General features: G+C 35.4%; 1 protein-coding gene across 1 annotated transcript in view; it reads left to right on the top strand.

Moving 5' to 3' along the window:
- The window catches only part of LOC150097748 (serine/threonine-protein phosphatase PP1-beta catalytic subunit), a 104,948-nt gene that overhangs the window by 24,501 nt on the left and 65,589 nt on the right, over positions 1 to 14,858 (top strand). Inside the window, exon 2 of the mRNA XM_090407530.1 lies at positions 6,037 to 6,168. Coding sequence (XP_090263656.1) covers positions 6,037 to 6,168 — 132 coding nt within the window. The remainder of the gene's footprint in view (positions 1 to 6,036; positions 6,169 to 14,858) is intronic.

Consider the following 14,858-nt stretch of genomic DNA (forward strand, 5'->3'; position numbering starts at 1 on the left):
GCTTTATTGAATACAATGTGGCCTAAGATTGTTGGAATTAGTGAAACCTGGCTATCAGAATCAGATATGGTAAGTGGGATCGAGTGTAACGGATATACTATTTTTAGGAATGGCAGAAGAGATAGGAGAGGAGTGCTACTAATGATGTCAGATGACTTGAGTCCAGTTAGGGTAGAAACACAAGAAAACAATGGTGGTGACAATGTGTCATGTAGCAGTTTCAGTCTATCTGGTGTGAAATGGAGGTTAACAGAATGAAATATATGGGGTGTTGCTACAGACCTGGCAGCTCAGTTGCAGGAGACAAAGAAATGCATTGCCAATTTAGCCTTATGGGTGACTTTAATTTTCCAAACATTGATTGGGTAGAAGAGAAATCTCATAAGAAAGAACAGGAATCTATTGGACTGTTGCGAGACGACTTTCTAAAGCAGCATGTGAAAGAAGGAACTCGAGGTCAAAGAGTGTTGGATTTGCTCATAGCATCAAAAGGGTCTCTGTAGAGAATATGGCTATTTTACCACCTGGTGACAGTAATCATACTGTACTTTCTTGTACAGTATGATTACTGTATCTAAATGTTTTGATCCTCCGATTAAAACAGGTTACATGCTGAACTACAAAGCTAGAAATTATGATCAACTTAGAATAATACTATCTTTGGTCCCATGGTATCAGTTACTGAATGGGAAAAATGTCAGTAATGCATGCGAATCTTTGAAAATGTGCTGTGCTTAAACAAGGCAGTATCTCACTGTATCCCTAGTGTTCAAAGAATAAATAGGTTGGGAGTGAAATGGATATCCAACCTTATCAAGCAAGAAATCCACAAGAAGATGATGATGTGGAAAGAATATCATGAGAATAGCATTGAGAGGAATTATGAAATACAAGGGTGGTCTGAAAGTTCTCAGTCTAACAATGAGAAAACAAATTTATAATTTCAAAATTATTTTTATTTTTCGACATAATCTCCCTTAAGACTAATAAATTTATTCCAGCGATGCTCCAGTCCCGTCCCTGTGGTGGTTCTCAGTAAGATTTGCAAAATACCCCTCTACGGCTGCAAGCATCTCTTGATTCAAAGAAAAACACTGACCAGCAAGGAAGAGTTTTAGTTTTTAGGAAGAGATAGAGGTCAGATGGAGCCAAATCTGGAGAATAGGATGGATGTTTCAACAATTCATAGTGCAGATCTCTTAATTTTCCCATTGCCAAAACACCATTGTGGTCAGGTGCATTGTCCTGATGAAAGATTTTTTTTTTCTTCTGCAAACTGGGCTGAGACTATAGGCATTTTGAAATGCTTATAGTCTCAGCAATTTCACACACTTTGACTCGCTGGTCATCCAATACAATATCGTGCACTTGATCAATGATTTTTTCTGGTGTTGTTACACTTTTTTGGACGTCCTTCATCTTCAAGGCTGGTACGGCCACGTTTAAACTCGGTAGCCCATTTCTTAATTGTCGAAAACGAAGGAGAAGAGTGCCCATAAACTTTTATGAATTTCTTTTGCCGTTAAATCTTCTTTTACAAAGAATTTTATAACTGCACGATACTCAGCTTGATCCATTTGAAGGGATACAAATAACACTTTTGCTTCAGTCAGCTGTATAAAACAAACTACTGGATAGAATGACTTGCAATTTCACATGGATGCTTATGACGGATGTACCAACTTATAAAAAAAAAAAAAAATCTTGCCAATAGTGTTGCCATCTATGGTTGAGGCCGAGAACTTTTCAGACCACCCTCGTATATAAAGCTCAGACCAGAAAAGTAACGAGTGTTGTGAGGAAAGCTAAATCAGAGTATGAAAATAAGTTAGCCATTTTTCAAGCTAAAAGCAGTCCAAAAGAATTTTATCGTTATGCTGTAAGTAAAAGAAAGAATGAATGTGGAAGAATAACTTTATTGAATGAGATGGTACTCTAGTGTCGGAAGTTAATGAGATTGTTCAGTTAATGAGTGCTCACTTTGCTAAGATATATCAACCAGATGTATGTAAATGATGCAATGCTATTGCTACATTTGATGAAGAGTTAGAGGTTCGTGAGAATGAGGTTGAAGAACTGTTGCATAAGAACTCTTCAAGCTGACTTGGCTAAGCATTTCACGTGTTTGTATAACTTGAGTCTCAGCTCAGAAATGATACCCCAGGAATGGAAGGAATGTATGATAGTTCCATTGTAGGTGGTGAAAAAACTGATGCACTACTTATCAGTATCTCTGGTGTGGTAATGTAGATTTTAGAGGAGTTGGTAAGAACCTCGCATACAGAAATGGGTAGACAAACATGCTATACTCTGCAAGGAACAGCATGGGTTTACTGAAGGAAGGTCATGCTTTAGCAATTTGCTCGTATTTTATAACAATGTTACGGCTGAGTTGGATAAAGGGAATGGATACACTATGATAATGTTGGATTTTTCTAAGGCATTTGATAAGATACCATACAAAAGGCTGTTGCATAAACTGGAGAATATGACTTGACTTGGATCACAGGATGGTTGACAGACAGATATCAACAAGTGGTATACAGTGGGTGAATCTGCCAGATTTAAGGTGACAAGTAATGTTCCTCAGGGTTCAGTCCTTGGGCCATTATCATTTAATCTATATATTAATGACATCAGGAAGGATCTAACATCAGATTTGCAATTGTTTGCCGATGATGCAAAGATAGGCAGGGCAATCAGGGATGCTACTGATATTCGGCAATTACAAAATGGATTTGAATAGGCTGGAAATTTGAGCAAACGAAAATGGCTGTCAATTTAATGTTAGTGTAAAGTTATGCATTTTAGTTTGATTAGAATTCCAGCAGCATATTATGTTAGTGGGGTTTTGCTATAAAAAACTGAAGAGGCAAAGGATCTTGGTGTATTGGTGGATAGGAATTTAAAGTTCAAAGGTCACATAGCAAAAGTTGCAGATACAACTCAGAGGATAATTGCAATGTTGAAGCGAACCTTTACATGTAAGGATAAGGAAGTCCTCTTTATAAGGCTTTGATAAGATCACACCTGGATTATTGTCTGCAGATTTGGTCTCCAATGTTCCAGGGGGATAAAGAAGCTGTGAAAAGGGTGCAAAGAAGAGTTACAAAGATTATATCTGAATTATGGGATTTAGATTATGAGAACAGATTGTTAGTATGTGGATTGCAGACTCTGGTTAATAGGAGAAAGACAGGGGTGATATGATAGGTTGATAAACTTTTGAATGAGTGTTATAGTGTTATATCAACTGATGAAATATTTCATTATATGGGAGCATCCATGGAAATTAAGTTTATTTGCAGTCAAGAAAGGAGTAAGAGCTAGGTTTTTCTCCCAGAGAGCAGTGAATGCATCTAGTGTAAATGAATTTAATGGAAGGTATGATAGCTGATTTGGATAATTTATAGCCTCCCTGGAGGTCTCAAATAATAATAATGTATGTCTCTTGCCAATAAATGCCACTACAGATTATCATTATAAATGTATAAGAGAGTAATGAAGAGAGAGTGGGTGTGAGATCGATAAGACCATGTATATTTATTTTATAAATAAAAACTCATTTAAATAGAACTTTAATGTTATTTAGGGATAAAGAAGAAATGTGCATTTCTAACAGCTGGAGGTTTAATCCATGAAGAAAGTGTTATTGGGGAGGGCTCTCCCAGAGAACGGAGATAATTGGAATGAAAGAGGTAGAATAGGTGTTCAGTAAGTTTGAAACTTGATATGGATGTTGACCATCAATTGCTCAAGTATTTTTGTCACATTTAGAGGAAAGTGAAGAAAGGGTCATCATCAGATCAATCCCATGAAACTCTATAGGAAAGGTATAATGTATGTAGAAACAGAGCGTATTGGAAAGAGTTGATTGCCTGCCCTCTTCTAATAGCATCAGGTATTCTTAGGGAGGTTTTTGGTACACCACCCCATATGTGAGAACAGTATTCTGAAGTTAGATGGCATTATACGTGTTTGCAAGGAGATGTGCTTTGCATTTTGGGAGATACTAAAACAAGTGATGAGAGCTTAGTCCACCTTTACCATGAGTTGCCTCAGTCCTGAAGATACTTCAGGCACAAACTTTGTTTGCTTACACTTGGATAAAGGATTAAACTAAATTTATTATAGTCTAACCAAGTGAAAGAAAAAAAAACTTCCAATGTTAGTTGATTGGTTGGACAGGTAGTGAAGAAATTGACTGGTAAACACAGCAGAATGGTGGGATATAGGCTTGCTTCCATGCTGTTAATGATTATATATTTGGTTTTATCCTTTATAAAGTTTGCACCTGAAGTACTTTCAGGACTGGGACAACTTGTGGTAAAGGTGGTATAAGTTCTCATCACTTGCCTTAGTATCCCATTAATGCAAAGCACATCTCCTGGTGGACATGTGCTTTAAAGCAGGTGATGAGAACTTATACCACCTTTACCACAAGTTGTCCCAGTCCTGAAAGTACTTCAAGCACAAACTTTGTTTGCTTACACTTGGACTTGGATAAAACCAAATATATAATCAGTAGCATAGCCAAGTGAAAAAACTTCCATCCCATGCTGTTAGTTAAATGCCAGATGAGTATGACAACCTGTTTAGGATGGGTGTTTATTCTGGAGAGAATGCAAAAAGATCAGAGGAGGCAAACAGTTTCAGAGACCTATGGAGAGCAGACAATTTGAAGACTGATGCTGTGAGGTGAACTTTATCTTTGTGTGATACCTTGATGTCTCAATTTGAGCAGGTGGAAAGTTACTGCATTTGGTTTTTTGTCCCTTTAACAGATGTGGGTTGGAATATAGGCTAAGTGCAAAATTAGTTGTTCCAGCAAAGTTTATCTTGTTATTCTTTAAGAGTAGGTTTTGGATCAGGAGAGTTGAAACAATAATTTGAACATGGAAAAAAAAAAAAAAAAAAAAAATGCATGGAAATCCTGAAGGTTATCCTAGTTAATATCATTATAGTGTCAAAAAAGGGCAAGGCTGAGATTAGTTCATTTCTCCTCTAGGGGAAATGAAAGAGGATTTGTTTAATTGTTTACATGGATGGATTGTAAACCACTTTGTTAGCCACCTGAATTCCTTGGTGGCAGCATATTCCTGTGTGCACATTGTTTTTGAAATTGGTATTGGGGAACGCTATAATGTCATTTAACACTGTAGGACAAAAAAGTCTGTAACCTCCTAGAAGGGGAAAAATGGACTAAAATCTTCTGAGGGCATTGGCGAATAGTATACAAAATGTAATCTGTGAAGTCATTTTTTATTTTATCGTGATCTTATACAGAGTGGCCTATAAGCTGTGAAGGGGTTTAAAATGTGAATAACTTGACTTTTTGAATTTTTTTATTTTACTTATTTTTTGTTGGGGGGGGGGGATATTCTAAGGAACATTTGGGAAATTAATCATGAAAAAAATCACAACCCAACACAAATGAAAAACGTTCAATTTTATTTTCAAAATCAGCATTCGATTATTCTAATGCAAAGAGCATATCGTCTGTAAATTAATTGGCCATCACGTTCTCCAGATCTGACTGCTCCCAACTTCTTCCTGTGGGATTAACTGAAGGAAAAGGTGCATGTGATTAAACCTCAGACAATCCAACACCTGCAGGAGAATATTTGTGCAGAAATTAGTGCACAGCAGCCAGAAACATTAACAGCCGTCATGCAATATGCTGTAGAAAGGACCCAGCTTTGTGAAGTATTTACATGATGTGGTTCTTCATAACTAGTAAAAAAAAAAAAAAAATCTGCAGTTTTTGTTTTTTATTATAACAAAAAATATCATGAAAGAATAAAAATAATAAATAAAAGTTATTAAATGTTTAAACCCTTTTGTGATTTATGGGCCACCCTGTATAACACATACATGATTTATATATACAGTTTGCTGGACTTCTGCATTGAGAGGAAATAGTGCATGCACGGTAGGTCATTTAATTAATACATAAACAAATCACTCGTCTTGATGTGATTCCTCTTTTAATGTTTATCTATTTATTTGCTGACATACTTTCTTCATTTGTTACAGTTCGTGGATGCCGGCCAGGCAAAACTGTGCAGCTTACTGAAGCTGAGGTTCGTGGTCTTTGCCTCAAATCTAGGGAGATTTTTCTTAGCCAGCCAATACTTCTTGAGCTTGAAGCTCCTCTTAAGATATGTGGTAAGCTTGTAAAATTTTTGCAGATAAATTTTATATGCCTTATTGCAAAGGTTAACCTTTCTCTTAAACATTCATATTTATTCATTCATTCATAATTATGGCAATTAGTGTATGTAAAGTTTGTAGTGTCTTCATTCACTGTGACAGATCATGATTTTAAATTAATGATTGTGCAAACGATGCACATCATATAATGGATCAGTTAAAAATTACCTAGTCTCCAAAACTACTTTAATACCATTTTCAGAATACTTTTATCACATACTTCTTGTGACCATTTTCTTATTTGCACTTGTTTTTGGAAATGATTGTGATTTAATTATTTGCAGTTTAATTCCTTTAATTTTTATTGTTTAAAATTATTACATATGCTTTTCCATGCAGTCTGAAGAATCATTGCATTTGACCCACACTAACGATTATTCAGTGTTTGTCATACCTCTCCTTTAACTGATTTGGTGACAATCTAAATAAACTAATTAACCAACTATGTATATATACCTTTATCCTCATATGCAAACCATTTGCTACTTATTTTACTTCTAGATCCTGTGCACCACTTCATCCCAGCAAACAGATGAACATATCAGTAGGTCGAGATATGGTCATATCAAAGCCATGCAAAAAGATCTAATTAACTTCTTTGTCTCTGCTTGTCATTTACTGTTTTTCAACTTGCAAATGATTCACTTTATTCTCATAGGGAACACTCCAAAAACTATCATCATCAAATTCCTGACATGTACCCTTGAGGGGTGTACAGGATATGATAGTACTACATGAAAAATTTACATCATTACTAACTTCCTATCTACAATTTTCCTCCAAATCAGTCCTGTTACCTGTCAAAACTCCAACATTATCAGATCTTATATTTCTAACTTCTAAGGCACTTTTTACTGTATCAATCTGCCTATATTGTGGTCTTCCTCTGGTTCTTTTTCCTTCCAACCTGGCAGAGAACATTTGTTTTGCTAATATTTCCTTTCCCATTTGGTTTGTGTTTTTTATTATAACAAAAAAAAATGAAAGAATAAAAATAATAAATAAAAGTTATTAAATGTTTAAATCCTTTCATGATTTATGGGGCCACCCCGTATAACACATACATGATTTATATATACAGTTTGCTGGACTTCTGCATTGAGAGGAAATAGTGCATGCATAGTAGGCCATCTGAGATTAGCTCTGCTAACAATGTCAAGTTCTTTCCTAATATATGATATTGCCATTGATGCCATCTTTTCACGCCTCTATTCATTCTCAGGACTCTCATATCTGCAGTCTCTAGTCTTTGGTCAAGTGTTTTATTTTTAACCCAGCTCTCAGATCTATAAGTTAAAATTGGTTTGAACACTGTCTTGTGTTCAAACCAATTTTAACTAAATTAGTGAAAACACTAATTTAGTGTTTTCACTAATTTCTTTCTTATTCCATATAAATTTATTTAGTTGACTTCCTACCATACCAGCTTTGTTGTCTATTTCTATGTTTAATTTACCATCTTCATTAAAAATCATGCCTAAGTAGCTGAAATGTTTTACTTGTTCTATTAGTTCTCCATTCACAATGCAGATGATATTTTCAATGCTTCTGCCTATTTTCATTGTCTTGCTATTGCTGATTTTCATATCAAACTTATTACAACAATAATTCACTTTAGTCCGAGAATCTTGCAGACTTGTAGCAGATTTATTTAAAAGTATTACATCTAAATAAAAGCAAGGAGCTGACATTAACATCTCCAATTTTGATATCAGGTTTAATACCACTTTCCTTCATAATGTGATCCATATAGATAATAACAGAGGGGATAATGTACATCCTTGTCTGACACCAGATTTAACATTAAACCATCTTCCTGTACTTCCTTCAATTCTAACTGCTGAATATAATGCTCCATTGTCACCATATAATTGTAGCCTTTTGAATAGCTTTTCTCTTGGCACCTTGTCATATGCCTTTTCCAGATCTACAAAACTTAAATACAGATCTTGGTTATATTCCCATGACCTCTCGACTATTTGTCTTAAAGTGAAAACCTGATCCTGACAGCCTCTATTTGGCCTGAATTCTTCACCAAGCTTCCCTTCCACAATCCTTCTGAACTGTTTCTCAAGTATACTTGAATAAATCTTACCAGGAACACTCAGTAGGGAAATACCTCTGTAATTCTATTCCCTTTTTTGTATATCGGTACTATGAGAGCTCTACTCCAATCATTTGGAATTCATCCCTTTGTCTAGGTCTTCTGAATTGTGCAATGCAGCCACTGTAAGACTTTTATACCTCTATACTTGAGCATTTCTGGTTGAATATCATCTACTCCTGCTGTCTTTCCACATTTCAGGCTTTTCATGACTTTTTCTACTTAAGTAATTACTCCATACATCAAGGATATCTTTTTTCTCCATTTTTCATGTCACTTTTATCATCTCTAATTCCTTTTACAGCACTCTTTCCTCCATTTCTGAGCTTCTGCAACAACCTCAAGAATATCTTGCCACGTCTTAATATTTATTTTCCATGTTCTTACCAAAGTCTTCCTCTGATGTTTGTTTAGCTAGTTCTAATAATGTTTATGCTTACATTTGTCCCCCACAGTATATTCTCTAAGAGCACAAGATGACTTATTTGGCAGGAACTTGTGATATGCTTTTTTTCTTTTCCTTTACTGCCTCTTTAACTTCCTGAGTCCACCATGAAGTTCTGATTTTTCTATCCTTGCAGACAACCTCACAACATGCCTCTCTGGCTGAATCAATCAGGGTTTTCTTCAAGGCTTGCCACTGAATCTCCAAGGTTTGGTTCCTGTTCTCAAACTCTTTCATTTTTTCTTCAATAATGTTTGTGTATTTTAGTCTGCAGTTCACATCTGAGAGCTGCTAAACTTTTATTTGCTTTAAAACTTTCATACATGTTCTTCTTTTCAATATGAAATTCACTTTTATTCTGCTCAAGACTAAATGGTGATCACTTCCAGTTTCAAATCCTTTGTACACTCTAGTGTCCTACACCAGGGAGAAAACATCGTTATCAACAATAACATAGTCAATGAGACTTTTCTTATTCTTTGCCTCTTCTCTCCATGTGAATTTGTGCACATTTTTATTTTGGAACATTGTGTTAGTAATAACCAGTCCATGTCCTGAGCAGAAAACAGGTATTTGCTTTGTATTAGCTATTAAGTATTAGCTTTGCTCTTTTCTCTAAATTTTCCCAAAATATTTTTTAATGTCTGACAATCATTTCCTACTCTATTTAGATCCCCAACAAGGATCACTTTTTCATTGAATCGGTCTTTAGTTTTGTTGCTAAAGCCTAAAGAAATTCCTTCACTTCTACTTTAGTAGAACCTTCTGTGGGACCACAAGCACAAATAAGTCTCATTGTCCAGTTCCCCATTCTGATATTTGCCCACATCACTCTACTTGAAATTGCCTGCCATTCAAGGAGGTTAATTAGCCTCATATTTAGTGTTGAATATTAAGGCTACTCCTTTTTCCTGATTGTCATTGCCTGAATATAACACTTTGTATTTATGGCTCAGAAAGATCTCACCCAGTTTTGTCTTTTTTTGTTTCAGTTACCCCTTTTATGTCGATCTGGTACTTATCCAATTTCTCAGCTAGCTCCATTTCTTTGCCATTCAGGCTTATGTTGAGTACCAATCTTGAACTCGATATGTTGAATTGGGGTGTGTTTTAGGATTTGTTCCAGTTACTGACTTTTCGCTGTTCACCCTGGTTTCCTGGCAAAAACAATAGGGGCCTTGTTTAGCCGGCATTAAATTCTGTCATGTTGTACCATCATTTTATATTGTGTTGTAAGCCAATAAGAATACAATTTGGTCAGCTAAATCCCAAAGTTCCAGCCCATCCTCGATCGTTCAGTATCCAGGTAGATATCTAACAGGGTGCACTACGAAAAGGTGAGGATTTGACATTAGGTCAGAAGACCTGGTTGGTTCTCTGATTATGTGGAGGTCTCTGTTATTGTTATACAGCTTTGACCCTTAAGCATCCCCCTCTCCAAAAACTAGTGTCATCATTTTGTTCACTTGCCTCCTCATCTGTCAAGAAACTGGTGTGATCAAATAAAGTGAATAATCACATTGAACTAGCTACATCATTACCATTATTAACTGTTGCTCTTCCCAGTTTAATATCACTGCTAAACAAATGGTTTTTTTTCTTCCTTCAAAACCATTCCAGTGTCCTGTAAGATAATGTCTGTCACCCACCCTCTTATCCATGTCATCAGTTTTGCATAGGTCTCTGCTTCATTTCTTGTGATAGGGCTGTGTTAATCTCTGTAGTTTTTGTGTGTGTTGTGTGTACACACTTGATTTATCCTTATGGATGCACATGAAGCATTAAGTAAATTTATAAGGGTTCAGTCTGCTTGCAGTGACTTTTAACTCTATCCATGTATAATCCAGGAAATGCCCAATTGACTCTAGACCAAGTAAAACTATATATATATTTAATGAAACTAAATAAAACTATATTTATGGTAAATAAAAGTAAATAAAACTATATTTATGGTAAATAAAAGTAAATTAAACTAATTGGATCCAATGTCTAAATAAAACTATACTTTGAGATCTCCTTTATCTACAAAAGGATAAATTCATTCACTCACAGACTCATTCTGTTATTGGTTTGTTTAACATATACTTAATCAATCTGCCAAACGGAACATTTTGTTTTCAATTCCTACAAAAATAATAAATGTTCATTAGAGTGAGTTCTTTATCAAAATATGAAATTTCTTAGCTTCCATGTGATGTTTCCTTACTTAGCATATCTTGTTCCATTCATACTCAGTGTTTCACTGAGTATAAATATTCTTACCTCAGGCAATTTAATTACAAGAAGTACAAATCATAAATTCTTTACCAGAGGGGGGGGGGGGGGTTCTTTTACTACTTTATGAACAAAAATGCATCACGGTAGACCCTCTTCATTAATGCCACTTTTACAATTTCAGAATTCTGTAATTCCATCACTTGTCTGAGAACATAATTCATATAACTGGTGTCCTTGAGACAGAAGATGAAACTTTCCATTTTGCATTTCTTCAAACATTGAAATAGAACACCTACTTATATTTCCTTTATAACTTCCTCACTTTTCCAATCAAAGGATTCACCTTGCTAAGATTCCTTTTTGGAATCCTTTATTAATAAATTCTGACTATCGAAATTTTAAAAACTTCCTAAAATAAGATTCTTTGATCTGCATTTTCACACTTCCATTCTCTCTCTCTCTCTCTCTCTCTCATTGTTTTCTCTATTCCCTCAGGTACGAGGTTACTACAGCTTTGAGTAGTAACTTGTGAAATGCCTTTGCAAAGTCTAGCATGATCATCATAGTATAGCAATTTCCTTTATTCATTTCATTGTAACTTTACTGTAGAAAGGAATTTGCTAAGGCATATCTCTCTTTCACAAACTGCTTCTCCCATAAAATATAACATTCCTATCTATCCATTCCTGAATTCTTTTCTTAACAATTTTTTCATGTGTGTTGAAGGGCTACAACTAGACAGCTGAGAGAAGTCCTCCACATAGTCTCTTAAGGAATGCAGAGAACTGACCTAAAGTTCAATACTCATCTTCTTGTGGCGTTTACCCTATTAGTATGTATCTACCTGGATACTGAATGAATGAGGATGGCCTGTCAATTTAGCATTTAGCTGACCAAATTGTGTTCTTATAGAATTTCATATTAGCTGAAGTGTCACCCAGTTAATCCCTGCATTGTTTTTTTTTAGCAGAGAACCAGGACAAACAATGAAAATCAGCTACTAGAACAAATCCCAACCAACCAGCAGAGTTCAAACATCATAAATATAAGAAGCATCAGTGGCTGGGGGGGGGGGGGGTGTAGAAGGATTGGATAAGTACCTGATTAGCATAATAGGTGTTACTGCAACAAAGAGGTCAAAAATAAGTGATTTTTCTGAGTAATAAACATTCAAGCAATAATGATCAGAGAAAAGAAAGAATAGCTATAGTATTCACCACTAATTATGAAGATAATCTTGAATGTTGAATGGTAGGGAATCTCAATAGAGTGATGTAGGCAAATATTAGAACGGGGAAACTGGACAGTGCAACTTATTCATGCCTGTAGTCCCACAAAATGTTCTGCTGAGGAGGAAGTGGGATAATTTTTCAAGGCATTAAAGGCAGCTGATATAAAGAAAAGGAAATAGTTGGTTCTTGTTAGAGATCTAAACAGCAGAGTAAGAAATGATTGCCAGACATCCAAAATATTTCTGTATGTCTGGCAATCAATGGCACCTAGTAAGCACCTCCTGGATGTCTCATCAGGACATGAACTAACTATTACTAACACCAAATTCGAACATAAAGATGTGTGCAAATTCACATGGAGAGCAGATGTAAAATGATATTTGCATGGAAGACTGTTGCATAAATTGGAGCATATGGGTTTGGACTATAAAATATTAGCCTGGATAAGAGGATGGCTTACTGACAGATATCAAAAGGTGGTATACCACAAGGATCAGTCCTTGGTCCACTGTTATTCAATCTGTACATTGATATCATTGGGAAAGATTTGCAACATCAGGAATGTGGCTGATATGCAGTACTTGCAGAATGGTTTGAACAGGCTGGAATTGTGGGCATGGGAAAATGGATGTCGGTAAATGTAAAGTCATCCACTTTGGCAGGATTAGATATTCCATGTTGTATTATATTGGTGGAATTATGCAAGAAGAAACTGATCAGACTATGGATCTTGGAGTGTTAGTAGATAGGAAGTTGAAGTTCATTGGCTATGTGGCAGATTAGGATTGTGAAATACTACTTATGAAGACATTAAGAATTTGTAGACTGCAGACACTAGCAAAAAGGAGAAAGAGAGGTGATATGATTGAGATTTACAAACTTATACAGGATTTCAGATGATGGAATTTTTCATTTTATGGAGGGTGTGGAAATGACAAGAGGGCATCCTTGGAAGCTGAGAATGAATGCTGCTAAGAAAGGGGTAAGATCTAGATTTTTCTCTCATAGAGTGGTGCACGATTGGAATGGATTGCCATTGGATGCTGTGTGCCCAAGCAGTGTGAATGAATTCAAGAACAAGTGATAGCTGGTGTGTGTAGTATGTGGTTTCTCTCAATGAGTCTCTGATTCCCTGGAAGTCTCTTAATGATAATAAAAGTGTGTGGAAGTTCTGAAAGGAATCAGAGTTGAGCAGTTTAGAAAAGTGAACTGTAGACTCAAATACATAAATATTATTCAAGAAAGAATTTGAAAACAAGACCAAACTTTGACTTTTCAGTGGAAGATCTTGAAGAAAACATTGATTGATTCAACCAGAGAGGCTTGTGGTGGAGTTATCTTCAAGGATAGAAAAAAAATCAGAACTCCATGGTGGACATAGTACATAAAGAGGTGGTCAAGGAAAAAGAAGAAAGCAAAAGCATATAGAAAGTTCCCAGTATCAGCTTCTGCTCCGAGAGAGAATACTGAGAAAAATGTAAAAAAGTGAAGCACTGTGTAAAACTAGGTAAACAGAAATCATGGGAAGACTTCAATAAGAACATAGAAAATAAATATCAGGATGGCAAAATAATCTGGAGGCTATTGACAAAGTTTAGAAATGGAGGAAAGAGTACTGTAAAAGCAATCAGATGATAAAGGTGTCAATAACACTGAAGGTAAAAAGGTATACAATATTCAAGAGGAACACAATCAGAAATACATATCAGCATTTGAAGAAAGAAAGGCTGCTGAATTGATTATATTCGACCAAAAATGATCAAATATGAAGGTATGAAAGTTTTTTCAAGTGGCTATATTGCATAATTCAGAAGGCCTGGTCTAATGGTTAAATTCCAGATGATTGGAGTAGAGTTCTCATAGTATATCCATCTCAAAGAGAAATAAAAGAATTACGGAGAAATTTTGCTAACTGATTCTGCTAGATTTATGCAAGCATACTGGAGAAAATGGCTAAGAAAAATTGTGGAAGGGAAACTCAAAGAAAAACAAGCTGCCTTCAGACAAATTATCAGGATCAGATTTTCATTTTAAGACAAATAGTTGATATATTGTGGGAATATAAGCAATATCTGTAAATGGGACAGTATATCAAGCAATATATACTTTATATTTGAGTATTAAGTCAACAGTTGGAATTGAAAAGGTACAGGAAATGATTTGATGTTAAATCATGTGAAGCAGAGGTGCACATTATGAAGGAAAATGATGTTGAATTGGATATCAAAATTGGAGATGTTAATCTGAGCTCTTTACTTTATGCAGATGATGATGATGATGATGTGCTTCTAAATAAATCCAATGCAAGTCTGCAGGATTCCCTGACTAAACTGTTGTAATAAATTTGGTATGAAACTCAGCTATATATATAAAAAAAAAAAAGACAATGAGAAAAGCAGAAACGTTGACAACATCACCCTGCAAGTGTAATGGTAGGGTTGAAGTCTGATTGCAGAAAGATGTGCTGCAATGATGATAACATGTGATGTGATATCTTTGCATATTAGCAGTCTTGTCAGAAAATTGCTAGACTAACTTATTGACCTATCAGTTTGCCCGATTCAAAACCTGTAGAGAAATAAAATATTTGGCATCTTTAAAGTCATGGGAGTTGAAAAAAGAATCTCAAATCTTAAACATTATTGCA

This window comes from Typopeltis vanoorti, chromosome 17 (assembly GCF_054136105.1).
Source record: "Typopeltis vanoorti isolate ZY-2024b chromosome 17, IOZ_Tvanoo_1.0, whole genome shotgun sequence".
Lineage (NCBI taxonomy): Eukaryota > Metazoa > Arthropoda > Arachnida > Uropygi > Thelyphonidae > Typopeltis > Typopeltis vanoorti.